Source organism: Perognathus longimembris, chromosome 1 (assembly GCF_023159225.1).
Source record: "Perognathus longimembris pacificus isolate PPM17 chromosome 1, ASM2315922v1, whole genome shotgun sequence".
Taxonomy (NCBI): domain Eukaryota; kingdom Metazoa; phylum Chordata; class Mammalia; order Rodentia; family Heteromyidae; genus Perognathus; species Perognathus longimembris.
Window position 1 is genome coordinate 162921876 of NC_063161.1, and position 25722 is coordinate 162947597.

A 25722-nucleotide genomic window follows, 5' to 3' on the forward strand; every position below is an offset into this window, starting at 1 on the left:
CCAGTTGAACTCTTATCAATGCTCCCTCAGCAGTGAACTCTCTCAGTGTACAGGTGAGGACATGGTTTGGACTCAAGGCATCTAGGGCATTGCATAGCAACCACCTGTGTCTTCTGGGTAGATGCTGTGTGCCTGTGCAGTGGAGCAGGCAGGCACCTGCAGACTATTTGCCCTCATCTGGGCCCTCCTGGGGTGAGTTCTGGCTCTGACCTGATGCTCTGTCCCCTCACAGAGGAAGTCATGCTAGCAGAAGAGGACAAGAATGCAGAGGAGAAGTCCCCTTTGGATGGTAGGTGACCGTCCACAGCATTCTTCATATCATGGGAGCCCAGATGGTTGAGGTACTTGCAGATTTAAGCTGAGCTCTCTCTGCCCTAGGATTTGGGGTGCTATTGTTCCAAAGGTCATGGGAAGGCTCCTGGAACCCTCTGGGGCCCCTGTTTTGGGTTGAGAGGCAGCATGCTGTGATCTCTTTTGCAGGTGGCCTGAACAGCTGCTGACAGCACGGCCATAATCTGCAGTGCAGGTCTGCACTGCCCCTCTATAGCCTTCACTTTGTTCAAGGTCAATGTCTCTGGATCTCCCTGGTTGCTAGCCTTCCCACTGACCTTGTTTAGGAAAGGAGACCATCAAAACTCCTGTCCCTTCTGCTGGAGGACTGCCAGGGGATTGCAGGAGCCAGCTAGCACCTTCTCTGCCTCGGCAGCCTCTCTAGCGCCAGGACAGAGCTCAAGAAGGCAGGCGATTCCCGGGGTAGATTATCCCACATGCCTGAGACTCTAGCTCACAGTTCTCCCACTGTTTGTTTAAAGCAGTGTTGAAGAGGGCGGCCAACAAGAAGAGCCGCAATGATTTGATTCATGCAGAGGAGGGAGAGGACCGGTTTGCTGACCTCTGTGCAGTTGGTGAGTCTCTTGTGTGTGTGTTTTTTCTCTCCTGCTTTTGTAAAGCTGTAGGCTGGATGCAGAACACAAACCTAACTTCCTCCCTGCCCCCAGCTGCTCCTGGAGTTTCTTTCTGGTCCATACCTGTTCTCTCTCTAGTACCATTGCTGGCTGCTGCCTCATTTGGCTCTGCTTTGTCCATGGGCTTCAAGGGTCCCTAGCTCTGAAGGAACTGAAGGTTTCTGCTTATCTTTCTTCAGCACTGTCTTTTTTCCTTCCTGGGTCTGGGTCTGGGCCTTTACTCCATGCCCCATTTCTTAGGCAGTAAAAGGAAAGTCGTTAACATTTCCTGAAGTGCTATTTTAGTTCCCATAGGGAACCTAACTCCTGTTACAGCTCAGTCTGCTATGCAGGACACAGCCCTGGATCTCCCTACAGCTGTGTGGGCGAGGAACAGATGCCTGGCAATGGAGAGGTCTCATGGCAAACCCATCTGGACGTCCTTGTTCTCCAGCAGTGGACCCGAGTGAGATCTATTTCTCACTATGTTGTGACATTTATGGATGGAACTCTGTAAGGCAAACATACTCTTTGTCTTCACCCAGACCTAGGAGGCCCTCATTAGCCCCTTCCTTGTTTCCATGTTCATCTAAGGTCTCACACACAAGCACACACATGCACCTTGCATGAATGCACACACACATATGCATGCATGTTGAGTTCTGGGCAGCTTTTCCTGTTACAAAAGTAATTTCCTACAAATGTCTCATTGATACATTTTAGAAAACTCATTGTTCCCTTTTGACAATGACTGAACTGCATTCTGTGGTCTGGGCTCATCAAGATGGAGTCCACTGCTACCCCATCAATGACATTTCAACTTTTTTTTTCCCCCTCTTCTTCTCACAGTAGGAAGGCTGCTCCAAATTATTTATTTGTTTATTTTTTGGCCAGTCCTGGAGCTTGAACTCAGGGCCTGAGCACTGTCCCTGGCTTCTTTTTGCTCAAGGCTAGCACTCTGCCACTTGAGCCACAGCGCCACTTCTGGCCTCTTCTATCTATGTGATGCTGAGGAATCGAACCCAAGGCTTCATGTATACGAGGCAAGTGCTCTTGCCACTAGGCCATATTCCTAGCCCCTGCTCCAAATTCTTATTTTTTTTAATATTTTACTATTTTTTGTAGTTTTTTTTTTAATCAATCTAGGACTAGCACTGTTTGCTAGACCTGGCATTTGCTCAGTACATAAGGTTCAAAGTGCTCCAAATTCTTAAAAACATCTGCCCTTCTCTTTTGTGCTTTTGTCTCTGTGGAATGTGTATTGGGGCTGGCTGTTGAGATTAGGGGTGCCTGCATTTCCCAGAGTTTTATGTGACATCATACATACATTCCTCATATGACATATGTCATCATATACCATTAGCAGAGCAAGAAGACCTTTACTCCTCTCGCTGGTTAGATGTTGTAGCTGCATTTGATTTTTGCCAGTTTGAGGCCAGTTTCATTGGAAATGTAATTCTTGTTTTATCACTACTAGAGCTTGTGAACCTCCTGTTAAATGTTTATTTTTTGATGTTTGAGTTGAGTTTTCAATAAGAGGTCACTATATCTTACAGGTATTAAAATTTAAAAAATTTAATCCTGTGAATGTTACAGTTAGATAATTTTAAGTCTAGTTTTGCCTGGAGATTTATTTTGATTTTGTAAAATGAATTGAAGCCTTGTTAAAAGGGTCTTTTTAGTCTGGACACAGTGGTTCATGTCTGACATTCCTTACTCAGGAGGAGGAGATTGGGGAGAGGGCTGGTTTGATGCCAGCATTGACACAAAGTTCATGGACTACATCTCCCCATAAAAGCTGAGCACAGTGGCATGTGCCTGTCAACCCAGTTGTATGAGAAGTACAAATAGGATTGCATTCAAGGCCTGGTGGGGCATAAATGCAAGACCCTGGGGCTGGGAATATGGCCTAGTGGCAAGAGTGCCTTCTACACATGAAGCTCTCCGTTGGATTCCCCAGCACCACATATATGGAAAACGGCCAGAAGGGGCGCTGTGGCTCAGGTGGCAGAGTGCTAGCCTTGAGCGGAAAGAAGCTAGGGACGGTGCTCAGGCCCTGAGTCCAAGGCCCAGGACTGGCCAAAAATCAATCAAACAAACAAATAAATGCAAGACCCTATCTAAAAAAAAGCTAAGCAAATAATATTAAGGATGTGGCTCAGGTGGTAGAATACCTACCTAGCAAGGCTCTGAGTTCAATCCCCAGTACTATGAAAAGTTTTTATATGGCTTATGATTATTTATGAGAACACTAAAATTATCTATTATTTATAGGTGAGGTAAAACTGTGAACAAGGCTGGGCATCAGTGGCTCACACCTGTGATACTAGCTACTCAGGAGGCTGAGATCTGAGGATCACGGCTTGAAGTCAGCCAGGCAGGAAAGTCTATGTGACTCTTACTTCCATTTAACTACCAAAAAGCCAGAAGTAGAGCTATAGCTCTAGTAGTATAGTGCTAACCTTGAATGAAAAAGCTATAGGATAGCATCCAGATCCTGAGTTCACACCCCAGTACTAGCACAAAGCAAGCAAACAAAACTACTGGTGAGCTCATGGTGAAAGAAAGAAAAAGAATGAAAGAGAAAGAAACAGAAAGATAATGAAAAGAGCTGGGTGCTGGTGGCTCACACCTGCAATCCTAGTTACTCAGGAGGCATAAGATGTTAGGATCATTGTTTGAAGCCAGTCTGGCCAGGAAAGTCTGTGAGACTCTTATCTAAACTACTCAAAATAAGCTGGAAGGGATGCTGTGGCTCAAGTGGTAGAGTGCTAGCCTTGAGCACCAAAGCTCAGGGGGCAGTGCCCAGGCCCTAGGACTAGTTAAAAAAAAAAAGAAAAGAAAAGAAAAAAGAAACCACAGCACCGCCCCCCCAAATAAAAAAAAAAGCTAGAAGGAAGGAATATTCTGGAAACAGGTTTGAAGAACCCGAGGCAGGAATGCCTTAGTGTATGGGAGGTGTCAAGGAAGCCCCTGAAGGACAACAGAAATCCAGGTGGGCTGGGCTCCAGCAGATCACTGGTGGCCATGGGTAGCTTTGTAGGGGCGTCACTGGCTTTCACTGTAACAGGATCTCTTTGTGCTAAGATAAAACTGAAGGGGGGAAACTACAGAAACAGGGAGGCCTCTGCCTACAATTTGGAGGCCAGTGTGAAAATCTGATAAGTGGCATAGCATGGACCTGGACCAAGGAGGCAGATAGGGGATGTTAAGTGGCAGGACTCCAGGTATGTTCTGGTCTTGAGAGAGGCTCCAGGATTTGCCAACCAGTTGGAAATGGCTAGGAATAAGAGAGACACCAAGAGCAGCTCTACAGGTTTCAGCCTGAGTTATGAAAGGGACAGAGTTGCTGACTGAGAGGGCAGCAAGACCAAAGGAGAGAGAAGGTTGTGGGGACTACCATGCAACCCTTTTCACCCCCCACCCTCCCCCAGGAGGTGCTCTTCTCACAGACTGCCATAGGAGACAAAGTAACAAAATCTTAGACTTCATGGAAGAGACTAAGTAACAAATTCTTAGACTCCTTGGTGGCCCCCACCACCACACCAACTATGCTTAGCTGAGGACCAGCCAGTCCTGTGAGGAGGAAGGCCTCCGAGAGAGCATGCCCTTTCTTGACTGCCCAGTCACACCCCATATATTCACTTGGACCATATGGCATAGACACAGACAGCCACAGTCATGGTGACCCCACATGTGCACAGAACCATGTGTGGGAGCCTCTGAGAGTTGGCCTCATTGGGGCTGGGTTTCTGAGCAGAGTCTAAGTGTGTGTGTGTCGAGGGGTGGGGGGCAGTTCTGTGCAGGCCTCAGCCAGGCAGGTCTCGTCAGCATCGTCTGCTCTTTGTCCTATGTCCTTGTTGCCTGTGAGGAGAGGGTATCCAGCTGAGAACCTCAGTTCTGCCCCTTATCAACTTCCTAGCAGTGAGCCAGCTTTGACTGATGGTAGTGGCTGCCCCACATGGCTTCTGTGTGAGGATAAGAGCATGGCTTAGAAGGAGGAGGCAGTGAGGGGAGTGTGCTGTGCTGAGGATGGGAGAAGCAGGGAGGGGATGGTAACTATAACCTGGGATCTGCTGCTATAGAGCAGCCTTGGGTGGTTCTTGCTGGCTGATGGATGTTTTTCTACACCCTCCCTTTGGGCCCTGGGCAATGGGGTTAGTTTCTGCTCATCTACCTGCTTAGCTTGTAGTCAAATTCCTTAGAACCTCTGAGGTTGCTCTCATACCCCAGACTGGTAGTATGGTCAGTACACATCAGGGGCCTGGATATGCACATATATGTGTGAACACACTTATTACAGGGATCCTTGCCCAGGTCCAGATCCCCTAAGAGGCCTCTTGCTGAGTGCAGTGTACATGCTCTCAGAAAGGATGCTCTGAGGCACAACACCCTTAGGGTCTCAGTACACAAATGAGGCACAGATATGTACTTGTGTAGAGATATCACCAGGCCCTGTACAAAACTTGGCTATCAGAGCCACCTGGAACATAGGGAACATTCACTTATGTGTCAAGAATTTTATCAGAATCCCCTGGGTGGAGCATTCAATGGCAACAAGGCAGTGTGCCCCTGTTCTGGTGACTTACAGTTTGGCCTTGGAGCTGCAATTGGTCAGCAAGCAAGCAGTGACATGACCAGTGGTGATGAGGTGACTGTCATAGTTGTTTGGGCTGAGGGAACTATTACAGATGGAGGGTTAGGGGAGGACACTCTGCAGAGACATGGAAGCCAGAACCCAGGCTGAGGAGCCAATGATGGAAAAGGAGGCTATAGGGAGGCAAGCTTGAGACACTGAAACTTGTGAGGCCAGGTTCTCATGGGTCTATCCTGCCTTAGAGAAGGTCATCTGTTTGAGTGTGGGAAAAGAGGGCTGGAGAAGTCAGAGTAGAGCAGCCTCAGCAAACTTCCCAGATGATGAATATTTGAGACTCTGTGTCTAAGGTAGTGGTCCTCACCACACATTAGCAGGTGTGCTTGGCTGTGCTCCAGAACAACCACTTAAGAAACAGCTGGTTCTTGGTTTGTGACTGCTGAGACTGGAGAGGAGGGCCAATGCTACAGGATTCCTCAGGCCACATAAAAATGGGATTTGAGGAGGAAGTGACTTTGCAGACTCAGATGTTTGGGAAAGAACCCACAGAGAGAGCCTGCAGTGTCAGGGCTCTCCTTCTGGAAGGTAACCAGGGTGCTGGAGCTAGAGTGATTTCCAATGGCCCAGTCCAGCCCATCTCTCCCATTTGGCACACTGTAATTGGGGGTGTGTGTGTGTCATGGGAGCCTTGTCTCCCTCATTTGAGGACTGTGGTGGGGCCTCTGACCTGTGGGAAGGTGGCAGAAGGCATGTCTGAGGTTGTGTCTGCAATGTGTCTTGGGAGCCTGCTGGTCCCCAAGCCCTCAGTAAGTCTCTTCCCATGTAGGGTCCCCCTTTGCCCGAGCCAGCCTCAAGAGTGGGAAGACTGAGAGCTCATCATACTTCCGGAGGAAAGAGAAGATGTTTCGGTTCTTCATTCGGCGCATGGTGAAGGCACAGAGCTTCTACTGGGTGGTGCTGTGTGTCGTGGCTTTGAACACACTGTGTGTGGCCATGGTTCACTATAACCAGCCGCAGAGGCTCACTACGGCACTATGTACGTACCCCAGCCCTTCCCCAAGCATGCATCCTGATAGTCTGCTCTGTCACCTAGGAACTAACTCTGCTCTACTGCCTCAGCATCTTAGGTTTGACCCTTATCAGCCTCTGCTAGAGGCCTTCCTTGGGCTCGAGGGTTCCCCACCTTGGCAAGTAGGTACCAGGCAGCCTAGCGTACCTGGCATGATACCCTTCATTAGAATGGTGTGACATGGGTCAAGAGGTCCTGGAGGAGGACACAGTATACCAGGCCAGTTAGACTTGTGTCTTCACTGCTGAGGCTTTACATCTAGAGAGTACAGACTCAGTTCCATGGTCTGTCACACTGAGGCTGCTGATTCTTCCCTGGGTCCCTGAGTATACAGTGTCCAGGCCTCTCTTGTCATATTTTCTTTTCTTAACAATTGATTGACTGTGAGGCAACCATTACTACCCATGGCCAGAGCATCTTGCTGTCCTGTGTCTGTGTGCTGTCCTTGGATACTCACAGGAATATGACTCCTCCTTGTCTTGGTCCCAGCTATGCCACATGGAGCTTGCTCTGCTGCCTTCCTCACAAAGTGTTGATGCATATAATAGTGTTCCTGTTATGCAGTCAGTGCTGGGCCTTCCGTCCCTCTGGGCTCAGCAGCAGTCACATGTTTGGTGGGTCTAGGAGCAGTTTCTGCTTTAGTCCCCAAAGGGCCTTCTTTTTTCCAGGAGCATCCTGTGTGCTAGGAGCTGCCTGAGGACCCCTAGGAGTGTCTTTTCTGACCCTAGAGAGGAACCCCTGATTCCTACTCCTACTTCTGGCTTGCTTTCACAGTCTTAGGTCCTGAGGGTGTCCTCACCAGATGCCAAGGCAGCCACTCTCCATCCTGTGTATCACTGAGACTGCTCAAACTCTGCAGAGCTCTTGTGCGCTGTAGACTCTGACAGCCCACAAATAAAGACAGACTCATAAGCTACCTGACATGTGTGGGGTTAGGGTTCTAGGCTATGGCTTCCCAAGTTTCTGTGTTAAAAATCTGGGTTTTTTTTTTGCCTCATGGGGAAAGAATAGAGAGCAGTAGAAGTAAAAGGAATGGAGGTGAGGTCAGCAGATGCTCTTCAGGCTTGAAGGTGAAGGTGCAGGTGGAGGAACTGTCTCCTGGGGCTAGCAGTGTGACATTGTCACCCTTCATGGATCCTTAGGTTCAGGTTCTTGGGTCCTTGGGGTTTTTCCAGACCTGCTCTCCCCCCTGGAGCCAGTATTATGCAGCAGGTCTGTGATTATATCCTGGGTGTCTGCTGTCTGGGTAGGCTGGGAGTGTTGGAGGGAGGAGTGGTTGCTTGCTTGCATGTTGGAAGCCCAGGGCCAGAAGTGCTTCACCCTTGGGCCAGGCCACATGTGTGCCTGGCTGGGAACTTGCTTCTTGCTGCTTTCTATTCTCTGTGATTTATTGAAACTCCTGGCCCCATTGGCATCAATGAAGGAAAATAGAGGGAGAGGTAGATGTTGGCTGGATCTGAATGTTTCTGTTCAGTATAAAGGCTGGGCTGATGCAGTAGGATAGTGCAGGCTTGCTAGAAGAATGGACTTGTTTCTCCTTGGCATTCCATCTACTAGGACATCTGATGAGCTGCCAGGACCTTCAAAGCCATGCTTGGATAGGGAGCTGCAAAACCTTGTGTGGCCGCATACATTGAGACAGATGTGATTGCACAGTCCCCACAACATACTAACCTCTCACCGGTGAAAACACTGTTTTAATTGCCTTGCTCTGCTTCCCCTCAGCTTCTGACTCCCGTGATCCATAGCTCATAGCAGCACCAGTGCCAGCTTTTTGGATGAGTGACACAGGAATAAATGATTGAACCTCTTTCCTGGCCTCATAGGGAGAATACATGTTTGAGGCTGAGGCCATTTTGATAGAAGGTTGGAGGATTTCATCAGTTTTGAGGAATGCTTGAGTGCTCACTGTGGGCCTTGATAACCACTCCCTTGCAGCCTGCAGGAGCCAGGCAGAGTGTAACCTCAAGATCAGCAGGATATTGTCTTTCCTATGTGAAGAACAGGCCTGGTTTGGAATGAGTGGAGCCAGGAGGGCAAGGACTAAAGGGTGGCATGCTAAAGAACCTACCTCTGCCTTGGTTTGTGTCTCCCTTCAGTCATGAGGCCTTGGGGGTCAGCAGGGTTGCTGGTGGGACTCGCAAGTTGAGCACCTTTGCTAGCCTGCCTCTTACGGATAGCATGGCAGTATCACTGAGGCCTTAACATGCCAATGCCTTGGGGAACTGGTACTGGATGGGCCCAGAAGGCTCATAAGGTGAAGTTTATTTAGTAGGACAAACTTATGAACAAAGTTCAAGTTAAACATGGTGCTTTGGGCCTTCCAGAAGGAGGGTATCAGGAAGTCTTTTTGGAAAAGATGGAGAGGGCCTGATCAGAGTGATCAGAGCCTAGAACTGATGGTGAAAGGCCCGCAGAATACTGGTGGGAGCTGTGCTGTCCTCCACCCTAGACTCCTCTGGGCTCCTCCAGGGGACTTCCAGATCCCATCGCCAGGCCAGGCCGAAGCTTCAGCCTTCAGCATTGCTGCTTGGTACCATCCAGGATGGCACTAACATCTTTCATGGCTTTTCTTTCTGTTATCACTGTTTTGGGCTACATTTACAGAGTGTTGGGTGTACAGACCAGGTTGGAAAGACTTGGTCCTGGAAGGCCCAGAGTGGAGTGCCCTCCAGTCAGGCTAGAGGCAGGGCGGGAAGAATCTTGAACTAACTCCATCATCTCTAACTTCTCCTAGACTTTGCAGAGTTTGTTTTCCTGGGTCTCTTCCTCACAGAGATGTCTCTAAAGATGTATGGCTTAGGGCCTAGAAGTTACTTCCGGTCTTCCTTCAACTGCTTTGACTTTGGGGTGAGTGAAACAATTCATTCGGGTCACCTATGGTAGGTTTTGGAAAGGTCTAAACTATGTCCTTGGTTGAGAATGTGCATGGTCCTTCCTGCATGCATACCCAGTGTGGGCTAAGTTCTGTCAGCCTGGGGATCAGAAAGCCTGCCTAAACATCCTGTGGTCCTGGCTGGTCATGGGCACCCTTACTGCCTTGGTGCCAGCTGCCATCACTCACCAGTGCAGAATGTTGTTCTTGTTTCTCTGACCCTGTCTGTAGATTCAGGTGCTATGCTCTGAGTCCCATTGTCCTGTGGATCTGACCCAGACACATGCATCAGTACTTCTGGGGGAGGAAAACTAAGCTATGGTCTTGGGTGAGGGCATGCATGAGGTGTGGTAGGTTTGGGCTGGACTTTTCCTTACCTCTATGCCAGTAAAGTCTTGAGCCAGATGTTTCCATAGCTCACTATGAGAGTGGAGGCCAGGCCCAGGTCAGGGACCACATGAAAATCACCTTACCCAGCCTAACAGGTGGAGGATAGCACAGCTCCCACCAGCTCTCTGCAGACACAGGCAGGACACATCCCCAGGGCTGAGTTCAGAGTTGGAGGATATGGTTCTGTTGACACTTACCTAGAGGCGGAGTGGCAGATGAGAGTCTGGAGCTCTGTGAAAGATCTTAGTGTCTTGGAGAGTGTGAGGTCCTGCAGATTTTGGGGTTAGCTGGGGTGGGGTCCTGCAGAGTGTGGGGTTAGCCAGGCAGGGGTCCTGAAGAGTGTGGGGATAGCTGGGGTAGGGTCTTGCAGAGTGTGTTGTTAGCCAGGCGGGGTCCTGCAGAGTGTGGGGTTAGCCAGGCTGGGTCCTGCAGAGTACAGGATTAGCCAAGTGGGGTCCTGCAGGGTTTGGGGTTACCCAGGCGGGGTCCTACAGAGGGTGCGTTTGGCTAGGCAGGGTCCTGCAGAGTGTGGGGTTAGCCAGGGTGGGGGTCTTGTAAGGTACAGGGTTAGCCAGGCAGTGTCATGCAGAAGGTAAGTTTAGCCAGGTGGGGTCCTGCAGAGGGTTGGTTGGTCTAGATGGAAGGGAAACTTCATCTTGAAAATTCAGCATGACTTTCACTCTGGAGATGAGTACCTGGGGTCAGAAGTGACTGGGCCAAGACTGCGCATAGGGTTTGTGCTACCACAAACCATATGGTAGGTTCTCCCCGGTTGTTGTGGAGCTGCAGGTATTGGTGTGCACCTCTGGAGGTTGGCAGGAAACCTCATATATTGTGAACACATTTGTAGAGAGAAGAAGGTAGAAAATGTGCAGCAATGGCAGAACCTTTGAGTTGTCTCATAAATGATGTACCAACAACCATTCATAGGTATGGCTGGTTATCAGTATGGTGTTTACCAATGGGGACATCTCTAGTGATACACTACAGGGCTCTGTCCTAGCATGTTCACTGTTCTCTCAGTGACTTAATGAGAACACCAATGTTAAGCTGGTCAGATTTTCCGTCATTGTGAATTTGGTTGAAATGACTGAAGCCTTGGACAATATATTGGACAGGGATAATAAAAGGTAACTTAAGAGACTAATGCTTAGCATTTGGGTTTTCTACCAAATGTGAAAGAGTTGATTTGAGAAAAGGAGAATTACACATATGAAGAGAGTATGTGAGACCCAAGAGTGCCTCATTAAGTGGCCAGGGAAGGAATTCAGCTTGGGCCTCTTGTTCATCCTGTCCAAGGGAAGGTGCCAAAAAGGATAGGCTCCACCTATATTGGTCTGTTCTTTTTGAATCCCTTGTACCAAGTACTGATCAAGATGTCCTTTCCCACTGTCGGTCTGAAGGGCAGACGGCAGGAAGGGCATGCCACTCTCTCAAGCCTAAGTCAACTCAGATCTACAGACCCTGAGCCCTGTCAGACAAAGGAATGGGCCAGTCAAACTCTGTCTTTCCTTGGTGGCATGTTGTGAGGTCCTGGTTATTGGGGGGGAAAAAAGACTCAACTTGCAGTTTATGAATATGAAAATCTTAGAACTGTGGCAGGACTAGAGGGGGATTTTCATGGAGACATATTTTGCTAGTCTGGATGAGAGCACCTGATGCTGAGGGTAGTACCTAGTCATGATAAATCACTGGTGAGCTCCATTGGACAAATGTCTTGAAGCACTGCCAAGACCCCAGTGGACCTAGCCTGCTGCACATCCTCTGTTCTCTTGGGAATCCACCTATTTGGGACTAGGGCAGAGGGAAGACAGGCATCAGGATCTGTGGCCTCTGCAGCTTTCCTGGGTTATGGAGCTACTAGGAGCTGTGTGCTCCATGCTTTCTTGACTTACTGAGTAGTGCAGCCACATAGACCAGGACCTCACGATGCATCACTGACCTGTCCATATGTGCACACATTTGCATACACAGCTTACAGATGTGTTTTCCTGCTGCAGGTCATCGTAGGGAGCATCTTTGAAGTGGTTTGGGCTGCCATCAAGCCAGGAACTTCCTTTGGAATCAGTGTGCTGAGGGCACTCCGCTTGCTGAGGATCTTCAAGGTCACAAAGTATGTCTTCCATGGGACTCTGGCGGGGTGTGGCAGCATGTAAGACTGTCATCCATGTGACCCCAGGTGAAGGGGGGCTATGTGTAAGGCTGTTATTCATGTGCCTCCTGGTTGGGTGGGCAGTGTGTAAGGCTTCCTTCCATGTGACTCCAGGTGGGGTGGGCAGTGTGTAAGGCTGTCTTCCACGTGACTCCAGTGGGAGTGGGCAGTACGTAAGGCTCCCTTCCATGTGACTCCAGGGGAGGTGGGCAGTGTATAAGGCTGCACGACCTACAGTCCTGTCCCTATGAATTTGTGGTATCTGTAGCTGTTGGCCTAAATGTGTGGTTATAAAGTAGGATGTACTGGCCCAAGGAGACATGTGTGTGCCATTTTCAACTCAGTATGTTTCCCATTGGCCCCAGTGCTGCAGCAGGCATGGTTTTTCTGCTCTTCTTGGTAGTTCATACCATCTCAAAGCCATTTGGAAGCGATTTGCTTTATGGTTAATGGAGAAAGCAAGTTCTCAGATGGAAGTTTTCCTCTTGTCCTGACCCTCTCTTGCAAATGGGGACGCCTCATCTCCTGACCTCACCTGAGCTGGCTGGATGCCTACATGGCTCCTGTTCCCAGGCCTGGTTTCTCTACCTTCCCACCTGTCCCCAGTGTTACTGAGAGAAACAGTGACAGACCTGCTTCCAGCTATTCTCTCAGATCTTGACTCTGGAAGCCAGTTGCTCCATTTGGCCATGAGGAGAGCTAAGGCCCTCTTGATGACTCTCAGAAACTGTCTTAGCAGTAGCAGAGGCTGATGAGTACGGACCGAGCTAGTGTAGTCTGGAGGTTGTAGTGCCATGAGGGCCACTAAAGGCCAGCCCTGGCAGCTAGGGGCCTGTGCAGGCCCTGGGTGAATGCATCACCTCCTCAGGTAGGCTGTGGTTCTTCTCATCTTTTACAGCCATTTTAAATCCAGTTGGAAGAGGACTGGATAGGAAGGTATGGACTGAGGATGTGAAGGCATGACTGAGGAAAAGGTCTAAGTAGATTTTAGTCTAGCTGGATCTACAGAATACACAACAAGCACTTCACATACAAGTCCTCAAGCATCCTTAGTTGTTCCACCGAGAGTTGTCTAGTGAGAGCAGCTCTAGGAAGTGACCCCAGGGATGCTTTTGTCTTAGCCTCAGGCCTTTGGTTCCTCCCAGGTGGCCTAAGAACCTTGTCATGAGACTTGTCCCTACCTCTGCCAGGCCCAGGAGAGGGCTGGGAGCCTCTTCAGAGTGCTGGTCCTGGGGCTTGAACTCAGGGTCTGGACCCTGTTCTTGAGCCTGTTTGTACTCAAGGCTAGTGCTCTACCACTTGAACCAAAGCACCACCTGGCATTTTCTTTTGTAGTTTATTGGAGATAAGAGTCTCAGGTATTTTCCTGCCTGACTGACTTTGAACCGTGATCCTCAGATCTCAGCCTCCTGAGTATCTAGGATTACAGGTGTGAGCCACTAGCACCCAGCGCATACATTTTGTAAGAAGGTTCATGGAGGGAGATTGGGTCTCTTTAGGAGGGGCACAAGGGGAGGGATACAGCTTTAGGCCCTGGATGCCTTTGATAGAGTGACTGCTGGGAACATTTGTGTTTGTCTCCCCGCCCACCTTGTTAGTGTGCATAGAATAGTATTTGCGAGGGCACAGAGGCAGATAGCATTTCTTCTTGGTGGTTTTGGATGCTGGGAGGGAAGGCTGTCATCTTGGGGCTCTGGGAGACCACCTCCCCCCACCCCTTCACAGGCTAGGAGTAGAAATAGGAATTGTCACTCAGTGGCTAGAATGCTGTGTGTCATGTGGTTGGTTGTATGTTCACATGGTTGGCTTATGTACACTGTCCTCTAGGAATGTGATATGGTGTGGTAAAGGGAGTCCTTACACAACACAAGGGAAATAAAGTCTATGCAGCACTGCTCCCACACCCCGTAGGCCCAGACCAGGTCCTCAGTACCAGCATGTGGAGGATGGTGCTGAGGGAAGGCAGTGACTCAGATGCTGAGGGCAGGCACTGGCTAGGATGCTGAGGGAGGGCAGTGACTCAGATGCTGAGGGAGGGCAGTGACTCAGATGCTGAGGGAGGGCACTGGCTAGGATGCTGAGGGAGGGCAGTGACTCGGATGCTGAGGGTGGGCAGTGACTTGGATGCTGAGGCGGGCACTGGGTAGGATGCTGAGGGAGGGCAGTGACTCGGATGCTGAGGGAGGGCAGTGACTCGGATGCTGAGGGAGGGCAGTGACTCAGATGCTGAGGGAGGGCACTGGCTAGAATACTAAGGGAGGGCAGTGACTCAGATGCTGAGGGAAGGCATTGACTGGGATGCTGAGGGAGGGCACTGGCTAGGATGCTGAGGGAGGGCACTGGCTAGGATGCTGAGGGAGGGCAGTGACTCGAATGCTGAGGGATGGCAGTGACTCGGATGCTGAGGGAGAACACTGGCCAGGTTGCTGAGGGAGGGCAGTGACTCAGATGCTGATGAAGGCCAGTGACTTGGATGCCGAGGGAGGGCACTGGCTTGGATGCTGAGGGAGGGCACTGGCTAGGATGCTGAGGGAGGGCAGTGACTCGGATGCTGAGGGAGGTCAGTGACTTGCATGCTGAGGCGGGCACTGGGTAGGATGCTGAGGGAGGGCACTGGCTAGGATGCTGCGGGAGGACACTGACTCAGATGCTGAGGGAGGATACTGGGTAGGATGCTGAGGGCGGTCAGTGACTTGGATGCTGAGGGAGGGCAGTGACTCGGATGCTGAGGGAGGGCGGTGATTCGGATGCTGAGGGAGGGCACCGGCCTGGATGTTGAGGAAGGGTACTGGCTAGGAAGCTGAGGGAGGTCAGTGACTTGGATGCTGAGGGAGGGCACTGGCCAGGATGCTGAGGGAGGGCACTGGGTAGGATGCTGAGGGTGAATCTGACACTGAACCAGTTTTTCTTGCTGTCCCTTTGGGCCTTAGCTACAAAATCCAGGAAGTGGGTCTGGAACCCAGGAAGTGTGGCCTCATACATGCTTGGGCTTATGCAGGTATAGAAGTCTCAGAACCAAGTGTGAATTTAGGGAGCCTGGGTCAGTGTGCAGAGCCCCATGTGCCATTCTGCCTGGCCTCAACAGGTACTGGAACTCCCTGAGGAACCTGGTGGTGTCCCTGCTCAACTCCATGAAGTCCATTGTCAGCCTGCTCTTCCTGCTCTTCCTCTTCATTGTGGTCTTCGCTCTGCTGGGGATGCAGCTGTTTGGGGGCCAGTGAGTGGTATAGGAGAGGGAGGAGCGGAGGGGGCCCCTGGTGGGGCAGAGCTTAGCACAGGTGGTGCTGCCCTCCATGCTTCCTTCACCTGCCTTTTTGGAGGTCCTTGTAAAAGGATGCTGAAATGTAGACCATGCTAGTTGGAATGGGTGTATTGGTGCTGGTGGTGCTGGTGGGGGGGTTGGAATGGGCATATTGGTGCTAGGAGGGATGATTCCTGCTTTGCTTCTGATGCGGCTGCCTCTTCCTGAGACTTACTGTTTTCCTTAGGTTCAACTTTCAAGATGAGACTCCAACAACCAACTTTGACACCTTTCCAGCTGCCATCCTTACTGTCTTCCAGGTGAGGCTTCCTGTTCTCCATTCAACTTTGGAAAAGACCTCCCTGTCAGCTTCTTAATTCCTTAGCACAAGCCGATGCCCAGCATTCAGACAGTGTTATATAGAACAGAATGCACTCCTAGACAGATCCTGGGTTGGCTCAGTGTCAAGGGAAGGCAATACTCTGTTGTCCACATAGGGCAAATTCAGAGCAAGCTCCCTGGATACATGGGTGTCTGTCAGCCACTAGGCTGTAGGCCACCAATTTATCTCTTTGTCCCTAGGACCTGAAATCACTTTTTTTTTTTATCCTCTGGAAGCAAAACCACAAAGTTCTCCCTAGTAGTGTCTCAGGCTCCTGTGTATCCCTTTTCTCATTTGATCCATGCCCACCACAGCTTTCTGGAAGGCTGCCCCCTCTTGGACAGTTTCCTTTTGGGGACTCCTGGCTGGGCACTTTCCATTTTTACAAGGCTGTGGTCTCATAGTGCTGCCACGACTGATCTGACTGATTGGATCAGGCTTTGTATTTCTGCTTCATGATACCCTCTTGGATGCTATGTCTGAGACGGAGAGTCAAGGGGTGAGAGGGGCATTTGTATTTTCTTCTTTCAAAAGGAGGGATTCAGGTGCTGGAAATATGGTCTAGTGGTAAAGGGCTCGCCTCATATACATGAAGCCCTGGGTTCGATTCCTCAGCACCACATATATAGAAAAAGCCAAAACTGGCACCATGGCTCAGGTGGTAGAGTGCTAGCCTTGAGCAAAACGAAGCCAGGGACAGTGCTCAGGCCCTGAGTTCAAGCCCCGGGACTGGCAAAAAAAAAAAAAAAAGGAGGGATTCATTCAGCAAAAAGTCTAAACTGGACTGGACAAATAGATGGGAGAATAGTTTAGTCTCAGTAATCCTCTACATGACTACCCGCTTCCTCATGTCTTTGCTCTGTGACCATCCCTGGTGGAGCCTCTGTGGTCATCAGCTCTATCACTGTAAGCGTGTTTCGCTCTTCCTGTCTACACTGGGCCTGGGTCTTGACCTCAGTCTTTTTCCTGCCTCAGACTCCTGAAATGTTGGCACCAGTCAGCCTAACATATCTTCCCTTTTTCTCATTGGTACATAGACAGCTCGGTTATTCACTAGGTTGGTGCCTCTCAGAATTTGAGCCTTTAATGGGTGATAGGACCTCTGGAGACAAATGGACATGGCCCCATCCCAGGACCTGACAGAGGGTGTTTTACCTGCCTGAGGAGCAGGTCTGACCAGATCTTTGTGATGGGGAAGGATTCTTTCTGTGGCCTACAGGGCCAGGGTGCCCAGCACTAAGGAAGGGAAATTGGGAGGAACATGTTTTGGGCCATGACGTAAGCATGATGAGAGGGCAGGCATGACTACAGGTGGGCTCCAGGGATTGAAGCCAGGTTGGAGGGCCTAATAAGTTGGACAAGTGTTGCCTAGTGGGAGCAATGATAGTGGCTCTAGAGCAGGGAGTTGATGGGCTGATCATTAGGCTGTGTTTTCTGTATATGTTGCCAGGAAGGACTTGAGCATTGTGAGAAGGTCATAGTTAGGAGAGTGGTACTGCTGGCCAGAGGGTACTCTGACTAGACTTTCTATACCCTCCACTCTGAACACGGCACAAGGATAGTAATGGAACATAGCCATACACAGAGTTTCTGACTACTGGAAATGGAACAGAATCACACAGTAGGTGACAGAAGAGGCTTGGACACTGGGACGTGGTCTGGGAAGAGGCCGGTTGCCCAAGTTTAATGGCATTGGAGGCATGCACACCCAGATCAGCTACTCTGAGCTCTGGGGAAGGCATCAAGCCCTTTGAATTGAGGGTGAGGAGCTATGGAGGACTAGAAAGGCAGCTGGTGCAGGACCAGGGTAGATGTTGGCCAGGCTTTGTAGTGGACTGACTGCTGAAAGAACTGCTAATGCTCTTGCATAGAAAATGGATTATTGAGAAAAAAAAATACATTGACTAGAGAAGAAATAGAGACCTGGGCTACTTCAGAGGCTGAATGATTGAAGAAAAAAAAGAAAACCACAAAACAGAACTCAAGTTCAGAGAACTTTATAAGTAAATTTTATTACTTACTTTTTGACAAAACTGGAGTTTGAACTGAGGGCCTTGAACTTGTCCTTCTTGCTTGCTCAGCTAGTGTTTTAACTCTTGGGCCACACCTCCAGCCCATAGATCTTGTACTTTTTACCCAAGGTTGGCCTTGGATTGCTGTTCTCCCATCTATGCCCCTGTATAACTAGGATTACAGGCATGTATCATCATTGTCCATCTTGTTTGTCAAGACAAGGTTTCACTAACTTTTGCTTGTACTGGCCTCAAACCCCTTTTACCTTCTAAGTAGCTGAGACTTCATGTATGAACGCCCCTTCTAAGTGTTTAAGAAGTTATTCTAGGAAGTGAAAAACTGGGAGAGAGAGAGGGAAGGGGTAACATTGTCCAAAAAGAAATGTACTCTTTACTTGGCTTATGTAACTGTAATTCCCCTGTATATCACCTTTATAATAACAATAAAAAACCAATATAAATTATTCCAATTTTATATAGACTACTTTAGAGAGTATAAAGGGAGAAATTCCTACATTTTTATAGACTAGTGACAAAAAGAAAGCTGATACAGTAATATTAATATCAACCCATGTAAAAGGAAGAAAAAATAATCAATAGTTGTAAAGATAACAAAATATTAGAAAGGGTATAAAAGAGTTCATGAACACAACATGAACCAATTGATGTAGAAGTCAGGAAGTAGTGAGTAGAAAATTCATTATTTAGAGATGTGTAGAACATTTGTTATTTGTTATATTACACAGGAAACCTTCAAAGTAGTGAATAATTGTTCTATAGAGACATTCTTGGTCTATTTAATAAATTGACAATTTAAAAAATGTCATTTATCATTCCCATTGTAAGTGGAAGAACTAGGGTAAATGGGAAATCACAATGGGCCTTATGAAACATCTAAACCTGAAAAGTAGTACCAAAGCTTATTGGATAGAGTTGAAGCAATACTGGGGCTTGAACTCAGGGCCTGGGGTCTGTCCCTGAGCCCTTTTGCTCAAGGCTAGTGCTCTGCCACTTTGAGCCAAACGTCACTTCAGTTTTTGAGTAGTTAATTGGAGATAAGATTCTCACAGACTTTTCTGCCCACACTGGCTCCAAACCATGACCCTCAGATCTGAGCCTCCCAAGTAGCTAGGATTGCAGGCATGAGCCACCAGTTCCCTGCAGTTTATAATCTTTTTTTTTTTTTTTTGGCCAGTCCTGGGCCTTGGACTCAGGGCCTGAGCACTGTCCCTGGCTTCTTCCCGCTCAAGGCTAGCACTCTGCCACTTGAGCCACACAGCGCCGCTTCTGGCCGTTTTCTGTATATGTGGTGCTGGAGAATCCAACCTAGGGCCTCGTGTATCCGAGGCAGGCACTCTTGCCACTAGGCTATATCCCCAGCCCTGCAGTTTATAATCTTAATCTTTTAAGAATAAAAGCTAAAAGTTACAAGTTATATATTTAACCTACAGGAAATCATAGAAAACTTTTTTTCATTTCTAAATCAGATACCCATATTTTATGGCACTGTTATGCCAATAAATTTGAAAACTTAGATGAAGCTTGCATTTTTATAGGAAAATATAATTTAAAAACATTAGCTTAAGAAGAAAGGAAAATGGATATTTTATAGCCATTAGAGAACTTGAATGTATAGTCAAAATTTCTTCTTATCTTTGTTCCTCCTTCTGATGCCTATAGATAGGGTTTAACCTAGCTTTGAAGGTGCTGAAAGGCAATGTGTAGGAACAGCCAAGATAACTTGGGAAGAAAGCGTTTGCTCCACCAAGTATCACTGTTTCTGAGGGGGCTGCAGTCTTAATGATGGTGTGGTATATATAAAGACAAGTGTCAAAAACAGACTAGAGTGACCAGGCACAGTGAGAAGTTGGTTATATGAGAAAGACAGCATTATAATCAATGAAAGAAGGGTGAAGGGCTCAAAACATGGGTCTGGGAAAATGGGTTTCCATATGAAAACCTATAAATCCAATTGGGCTAGAAACCTAAGTATGAAAGAAATTGTACTTGAAAGCTATTCAAGGAAAATACCTGTATGACCTTGGGATAGGAACGAATTTGTTAACATATGGAAAAACAGAAACCATAAAGGAAAAGAGTGATACATTTGACTACATTACGCTTCTTTATAATACCAATAAATTAAGTTGAAAGGAACAGGAGAATAAAGGAAAATCTTTTCAATAGATAGTGCAGCCAGTGAGTTGGTATCTGCAAGAATGTGTAAGCAGGTCTTACAGGTCAATAGAAACATGCACCAAGGGCAGAAAGAACAGGTAGGGAGAGAGCTCAGACTGGGAACTGTTAGGTATGACACAGGCTAAATTCTGTTTGCACATGTGTATTGGAGCTGGGTGCAGTACTTCACACTTATGATTCTAACAACTTAGAAGGCTAAGATCTGAAGGTCCCAGTTTAAAGCCAGCCTGGGCAGAAAAGTCTGTGAGACTGACCTCCACTTAACTAGCAAAAAGCCCAAAATGGAGGTTTGGTTCAAGTGGTAGAGGGCCAACTTTGAGCAAAAAAGCCATGTGAGACTACGAAGCCCTGAGTTCATAAAAAACAAAGCAAAACCACCTCCCCCCCCAAAAAAAAATCCAACATCCAGCAGCCAAAAACCCCACATGAATTGTAGAACCAATAAAAGCTTGAGTCTGTTGTTGGGCTTGTCTGTAGGGTTTGGCTGTGGCAGTGGGTGAAAATGTTAGCAGGCTCCATTTTGGATAGTGGACATGAGTGTTATTTCATCCTCTTGTACTTAAACAGTTGAGAGACATAGCTTTGCTGATGGATGAGGATTGAATTTGGCCTAGCTGTGGTGGTAGACTTACTTGGCTAAGCTGGATAGTGGACGGTCTGACTTCTATTTTGTGGTCTTGCTCCATCCCAGTTGAGCTCCTTGTGCCCACCATCTTTCTGGCCAGTTCTCCTGCTTAGAACTCCTTTTTCAGTTTTTCTGAAAACCTAGAAATGTGTTTGTCATTTATAACCTGACCTAGGTCATAGCCATGAGATGTATATGTGTGCATGTGTGTGGATGTGTGCTGATACACACCCAGTGAATGTGTGCATGTGCTTTGTGCAGACTGGCATGATGCAGCCATGCCCTGTTGTGCTCTCTCCTCCCACAGATCCTAACCGGAGAGGACTGGAATGCAGTGATGTATCATGGGATCGAGTCGCAAGGTGGAGTCAGCAAAGGCATGTTCTCTTCCTTTTACTTCATTGTTCTGACCCTCTTTGGAAACTGTATCCTTCTTGGATCTGGGTGCATATCTGTGCATGCCATGTGTTTTCACAGCCTCCTCTAGGAAGATTGAGGTATGTCAGTTGCTCCTTGTGTAAGATGTCCTTGAGGTGCTCTGGGCATCAGATCTGGAGGTGCCACTTTTGGGGGTATCTAGAAGTAGTTGGCCAGCACTGGTTCTAGGACCATTCTGAACAGTCTTGGGGACCTTATAGGAATGTGAGGGCTTAGATTACCCAGGCAGCAGGTTGTGTGTGTGTGTGTGTGTGTGTGTGTGTGTTTATGTGTACCAATCCTGGGCTTGGGCACAGTCCTTGAGTGTTTTTTCTCAAGGCTAGCACTCTACCATTTGAGCCACTTTCAGCTGTTATTATTATTATCAATATTAATAATATTTTTTTGCTGGTTAATTGGAGATAAGAGTCTCATAGACTTTTCTGCCTGGGCTGGCTTTGAACCACAGTCTTCAGATCCTAGCCTCCTGATTAGCTGGGATTACAGGTATGAGCCATTAGCACCTGGCAGGTTTTCATTTTTATTAGATTGAATTTAGTAAGTTTCAGTTCTGAGTACTGAAAAAATCCTCCCCTGCTGAAAATAAAGCTCTGGAAGAGATGCAGAGCAAGGCCCTTGTGGAGGGTGGCAGTGAGCTTTGCTTCAGGGCCTTGGGGCAGAAGCAGGTATATCTATTGGGCTTTGGAGGATGGGTCTGTGAGGCCTAGCAGCCTACAGGCAGGACCCCAGGGGAGTGGTCGAGGAAAGGTGATTGGGACCAAGTAGAACTTAGAAGGGAGAACTGCAGGGCTTGACCCTTACAAGGGTCAACAGCACCTAGTGTGACCCTTTGTGGCTGTGGCTTCTTTTCTTTTTTCTCCTCCTCGTCCTCCTCCTCTTTTTTTTTTTTTTTTTAAAAGGGCCCTGGGCACTGTCCCTGAGCTGTTTTTGCAAGGCTAGCATTCTACCACTTTAAGCCACAGTTCCACTTCCAATTTTCTGAGGGTTAATTAGAGATAAGAGTCTCACTGGCTGGCTTTGAATTAAGATCCTCAGATCTCAGCCTCCTGAACAGCTAGGATTACAGGTGTGAGCCACCAGTGCCCAGCTGGCTTCCTCCTATCTAAAGAAGTGCTGCCTAGGGCTGGGAATATGGCCTAGTGGTTAAGTGCTTGCCTCGTATACCTGAAGCCCTGGGTTCGATTCCTCAGCACCACATATATAGAAAAGTCCAGAAGTGGCACTGTGGCTCACATTGGCAGAGTGCTAGCCTTCAGCAAAAAGAAGCCAGGGACAGTGCTCAGGCCCTGAGTCCAAGGCCCAGGACTGTCAAAAAAAAAAAAAAAAAGTGCTGAGTGTACCGGGATCAGGAAGGGGATCAATGCTAAACACAAACTACTGTGCATACCCTCCTAACACCTGAGGGCATGTTCCTAGGGGGCACCTTGAGGAACGGGTGCTCAGGGATAGGGGTGTTGGGATAGGAAGTAAAATGAAGGGAGAGGAAAGACATGGAAGTGTCTGTGAGCCTAGCCTTGGAGCTGCAGCCTGGGAGATGGCTGGGTTTGTGTGTTTGTCACCAGCTTTGTTAGGATCTGTTCATAGTCTCTAGAGGGTGGTGGATCCACAACTGGAGCCTATGAAAGCAGGAGATGTTTGTTTCAAGGGTTCTTGTGCTGGCCATAGCATGGGAGAGATTGGGGTAGAGACCAGTGCCCTCTTTAGGAGGCAAAGGCAAATTGACTTAAATTGGTATAGAATTTTAGCCACAAAGAGCTGGAGCAAGAAGAGTCTACATGTTCTTTAAGAGAGTTTGGGCTGTATGAGATGAAGTTGATTTATTAGACACCTCTGTCTAATTTGATGAGGACAGGAGCCACCATGCCCCCGAGTGGCTGCAGTGGTATCTCAGAAGGGAAGGGAAGGGGACTGAAGACTAATTTAGGGAGATGGGGCCTCTGTCTCATGGGAAACTTTGTATCGCTGTGTGGGATGGTGTTAGTTAAGGACTCCTTTCCTTAGCTGGAACTGACCAGACACCTTGCTAAATGTCTTTCTGGCCATTGCTGTGGACAACCTTGCTAATGCTCAGGAGTTAACCAAGGTAGGTAAGAACACCACTTAAGCCTGGGTGCCAGGAAGGCTGGGGGGCTAGTCCAGGTCATGCTAAATGAAATTGCAGGGTCATGAAGAGGGCCAGCTCCTGGGTTGTGCTCCATATGAACACTGTCCAGGGGAGTCTCCTCAAAGTCCTGAGCAAACAGAGGCTAATATGGGCTCAGGGTATTGGTGGGGGGGGGGGGGGTTGTAGCTACAGAAGCCCACAAGATGTTGCCAGGTCTGCAGACCCACATGTGGATCAGGGTATGGGGGGTGGGTTGTAGCTACAGAAGCACACAAGATGTGGCCAGGTCTGCAGACCCACACTTGGGTCAGGCTCCCAGGGAGGCTTTGGCTGGCCAACAAGGTAGAGTGTCTGAAGCAGCACATGATAGCACTGCCAGAGAGAGCACGGACTAGAGAGAGCTCCCCCAGCTGCAGGAGCAAGGAGCCCCATGGTTCGCCGGTCATTGTTGTAGGTGTGTGATGCATGCAGGAGTTGCCACAGAGACAAGAGGATGCCTGAGGTGGGCCCTGGAATTGTGCTACTCCAAAGAACTGAAAGGACAGTGAAAGGAGACACTTGTGTTAGCCGCAGATGTGAGGCTTGACTGAAGCCCAGAGAAATAGCCTGTATCCCCATCTCTACACACCCATGCCACAGCATGACAGTAACTTCTAGCAGAACTCAGCAGGGACCATTTAATATTTATCTCTCATTCCTGAGCCCAGCAGGTGGCTCAATTATACACATCTCCCTCTGTGGTTTCCTTCCAGAGGACACAGCTCCCTACCTGGTCACTCTCATCTCTGAGCCCTGGGACATTGTGCTGCCAGCTCTACCTCCCCCCACCCCCCCACCCCTTGCCCTCAGGCTTGTACTTTGAATCAAGCCCTTGGCTCTAGCATGGCTAGTGCTGCCACCTGGCAGGGAATGTGCCATGCTACAGTGCTCCTGTGCACATTCTCTGCCCTTAGGCACAAAATGGCCTGTATACCTGAGTGTTCTCCTGCTGTGATCTCTGCGTCACGTGTCTTCGTTTCTCCTGTGTCCCTGTACTTCATGAAGCTGTTGATCCAGAACCCCAGAACACAACTTACTAGTTGTGCTTAGTGATCTGAAACTGCTTGAGGGTCTATCTTGATCTGTTCCTCTCCCTGGGTAGATGTCTGCACATGCACACATGAGTTTTTATGTGTGTTTATATACACATACATCTCATTCTGTTGGCAGAAAGCCATGTGGAACTTCACAGATGCTGCTAAGGATGGGTGGGTGATGTCATCTAGTGGGGTCCCACAGAAGAGCTTGAAGGTAGCATATGATCCCACTGGGAAACTCCTGGTGGCATATTGGTGGGTCCTACTGGGCCAGTATAGCCAGAGGGTGCAGCAGTCCACTCCTGCCCCCTCTTGTTCTCCTATGAGCTGAGGGGTAGGAGGAGAGACAGATTTGCTTTTGACAGGCAAGTGTGAAGTACATTGTATAAAGTGGCAGAAATGTCCAGGCAGTCAGTTTTCACTGGCTAGGTCTCAGGAATAGATCAGTGTACAGACATAGGCATTGGGCCACTGTCTGGTGAACACACTGGAGAGGGTACAAGTTTGATGGTACTGAAGCATGACACTTGAGGACTGTCACCTTTGTGTCACAGCCATGGAAGTCAAGTCACTGAAGGGTACCAGAGAGTTTGTGTGGTAGGCCCTAGTTAGCCATATTCCCTGTGGGGGGTGGCTGTCCTTCCCCACAATGCAAGGGCAGAAGGGGCACAGAAGCTTTAGGAAGAATAGCTAAGAGTAACTGCAGTACCCTGTGGAGACAGATGCTTCCATTGTTCAAACAGGATGAAGAAGAGATGGAAGAAGCTGCCAATCAGAAGCTTGCTCTGCAGAAGGCCAAAGAAGTGGCTGAAGTCAGTCCCATGTCTGCTGCCAACATCTCCATTGCTGCGTAAGGCCCTGGGGCAGAGCCTGAGGGTGGCATTGGCAGCAGCAAGGTCTATGGCTGGGCCACACCAGGACCCTCCAAAGGCCTCCTCAGAGCCAGGGCTTTTGATGAAATAGCCTTCCCCTGGAACTCTATCAAGAGGAGCTGGAGTGAAGGGCTCATCTAGACAGGCTCTGTAGCTTTCTCCTACCTGCATATGGGCAGGGGATGATGAGTGCAGCTCTCCTATTGGATAAGATGGGCTGGGTCATTGTACTGACCCCTGGATGGTCACAGGGTAGCCCCAGAACCCCTCTCTAGGCAAAATCCAGGAGTCAGTGGTAAGAAATCAGCATGCTAGTTTTATATACAGCTTCATGTCATGTGAGTCAAAACATCTTCTGAATGGCACCTTAGCCACCCAGAAGATGTAGTAGTTCTTCCAGAAACATCTTTTCAAGTGTTTGGCATCTAGATTTCTGATGAGAAAGGAAGGGTAGGTTTAGGGCAGCCCTGCCATCCAGTGGGCCTCAGGCACAGTGTTGAAGCTTGAATGGTAAAGGACATTGAGAGACTTTAGCTTTTAGGAGGAAAAATGGTCTAGCACATGGCTTGGTCAATGTGCACCGTGAGAGCAAAGGTACTCCTTGCTGGCTGCCAGCTCTGCAGCTGCACGCCTGTGCTACCACATGCTTTACTCAGGCTGCTACTGCAGGCTCTGGGCTCCTCAGCTGATGGCTCTTCCTTCCTATAGACATTGAGACATGGTGCCAAGCACAGCCAGAGGCTCATAAT

At 48.7% G+C, this 25722-nt stretch overlaps 1 protein-coding gene across 1 annotated transcript in view; it reads left to right on the forward strand.

The window, feature by feature from the left end:
• Window positions 1-25722, forward strand: part of Cacna1b (calcium voltage-gated channel subunit alpha1 B) — a 165556-nt gene that overhangs the window by 47431 nt on the left and 92403 nt on the right. Inside the window, exons 9-18 of the mRNA XM_048347216.1 lie at window positions 233-289; window positions 813-905; window positions 6365-6574; window positions 9345-9457; window positions 11873-11985; window positions 15110-15241; window positions 15513-15585; window positions 20791-20908; window positions 22937-23004; window positions 24845-24951. Coding sequence (XP_048203173.1) covers window positions 233-289; window positions 813-905; window positions 6365-6574; window positions 9345-9457; window positions 11873-11985; window positions 15110-15241; window positions 15513-15585; window positions 20791-20908; window positions 22937-23004; window positions 24845-24951 — 1084 coding nt within the window. The remainder of the gene's footprint in view (window positions 1-232; window positions 290-812; window positions 906-6364; window positions 6575-9344; window positions 9458-11872; window positions 11986-15109; window positions 15242-15512; window positions 15586-20790; window positions 20909-22936; window positions 23005-24844; window positions 24952-25722) is intronic.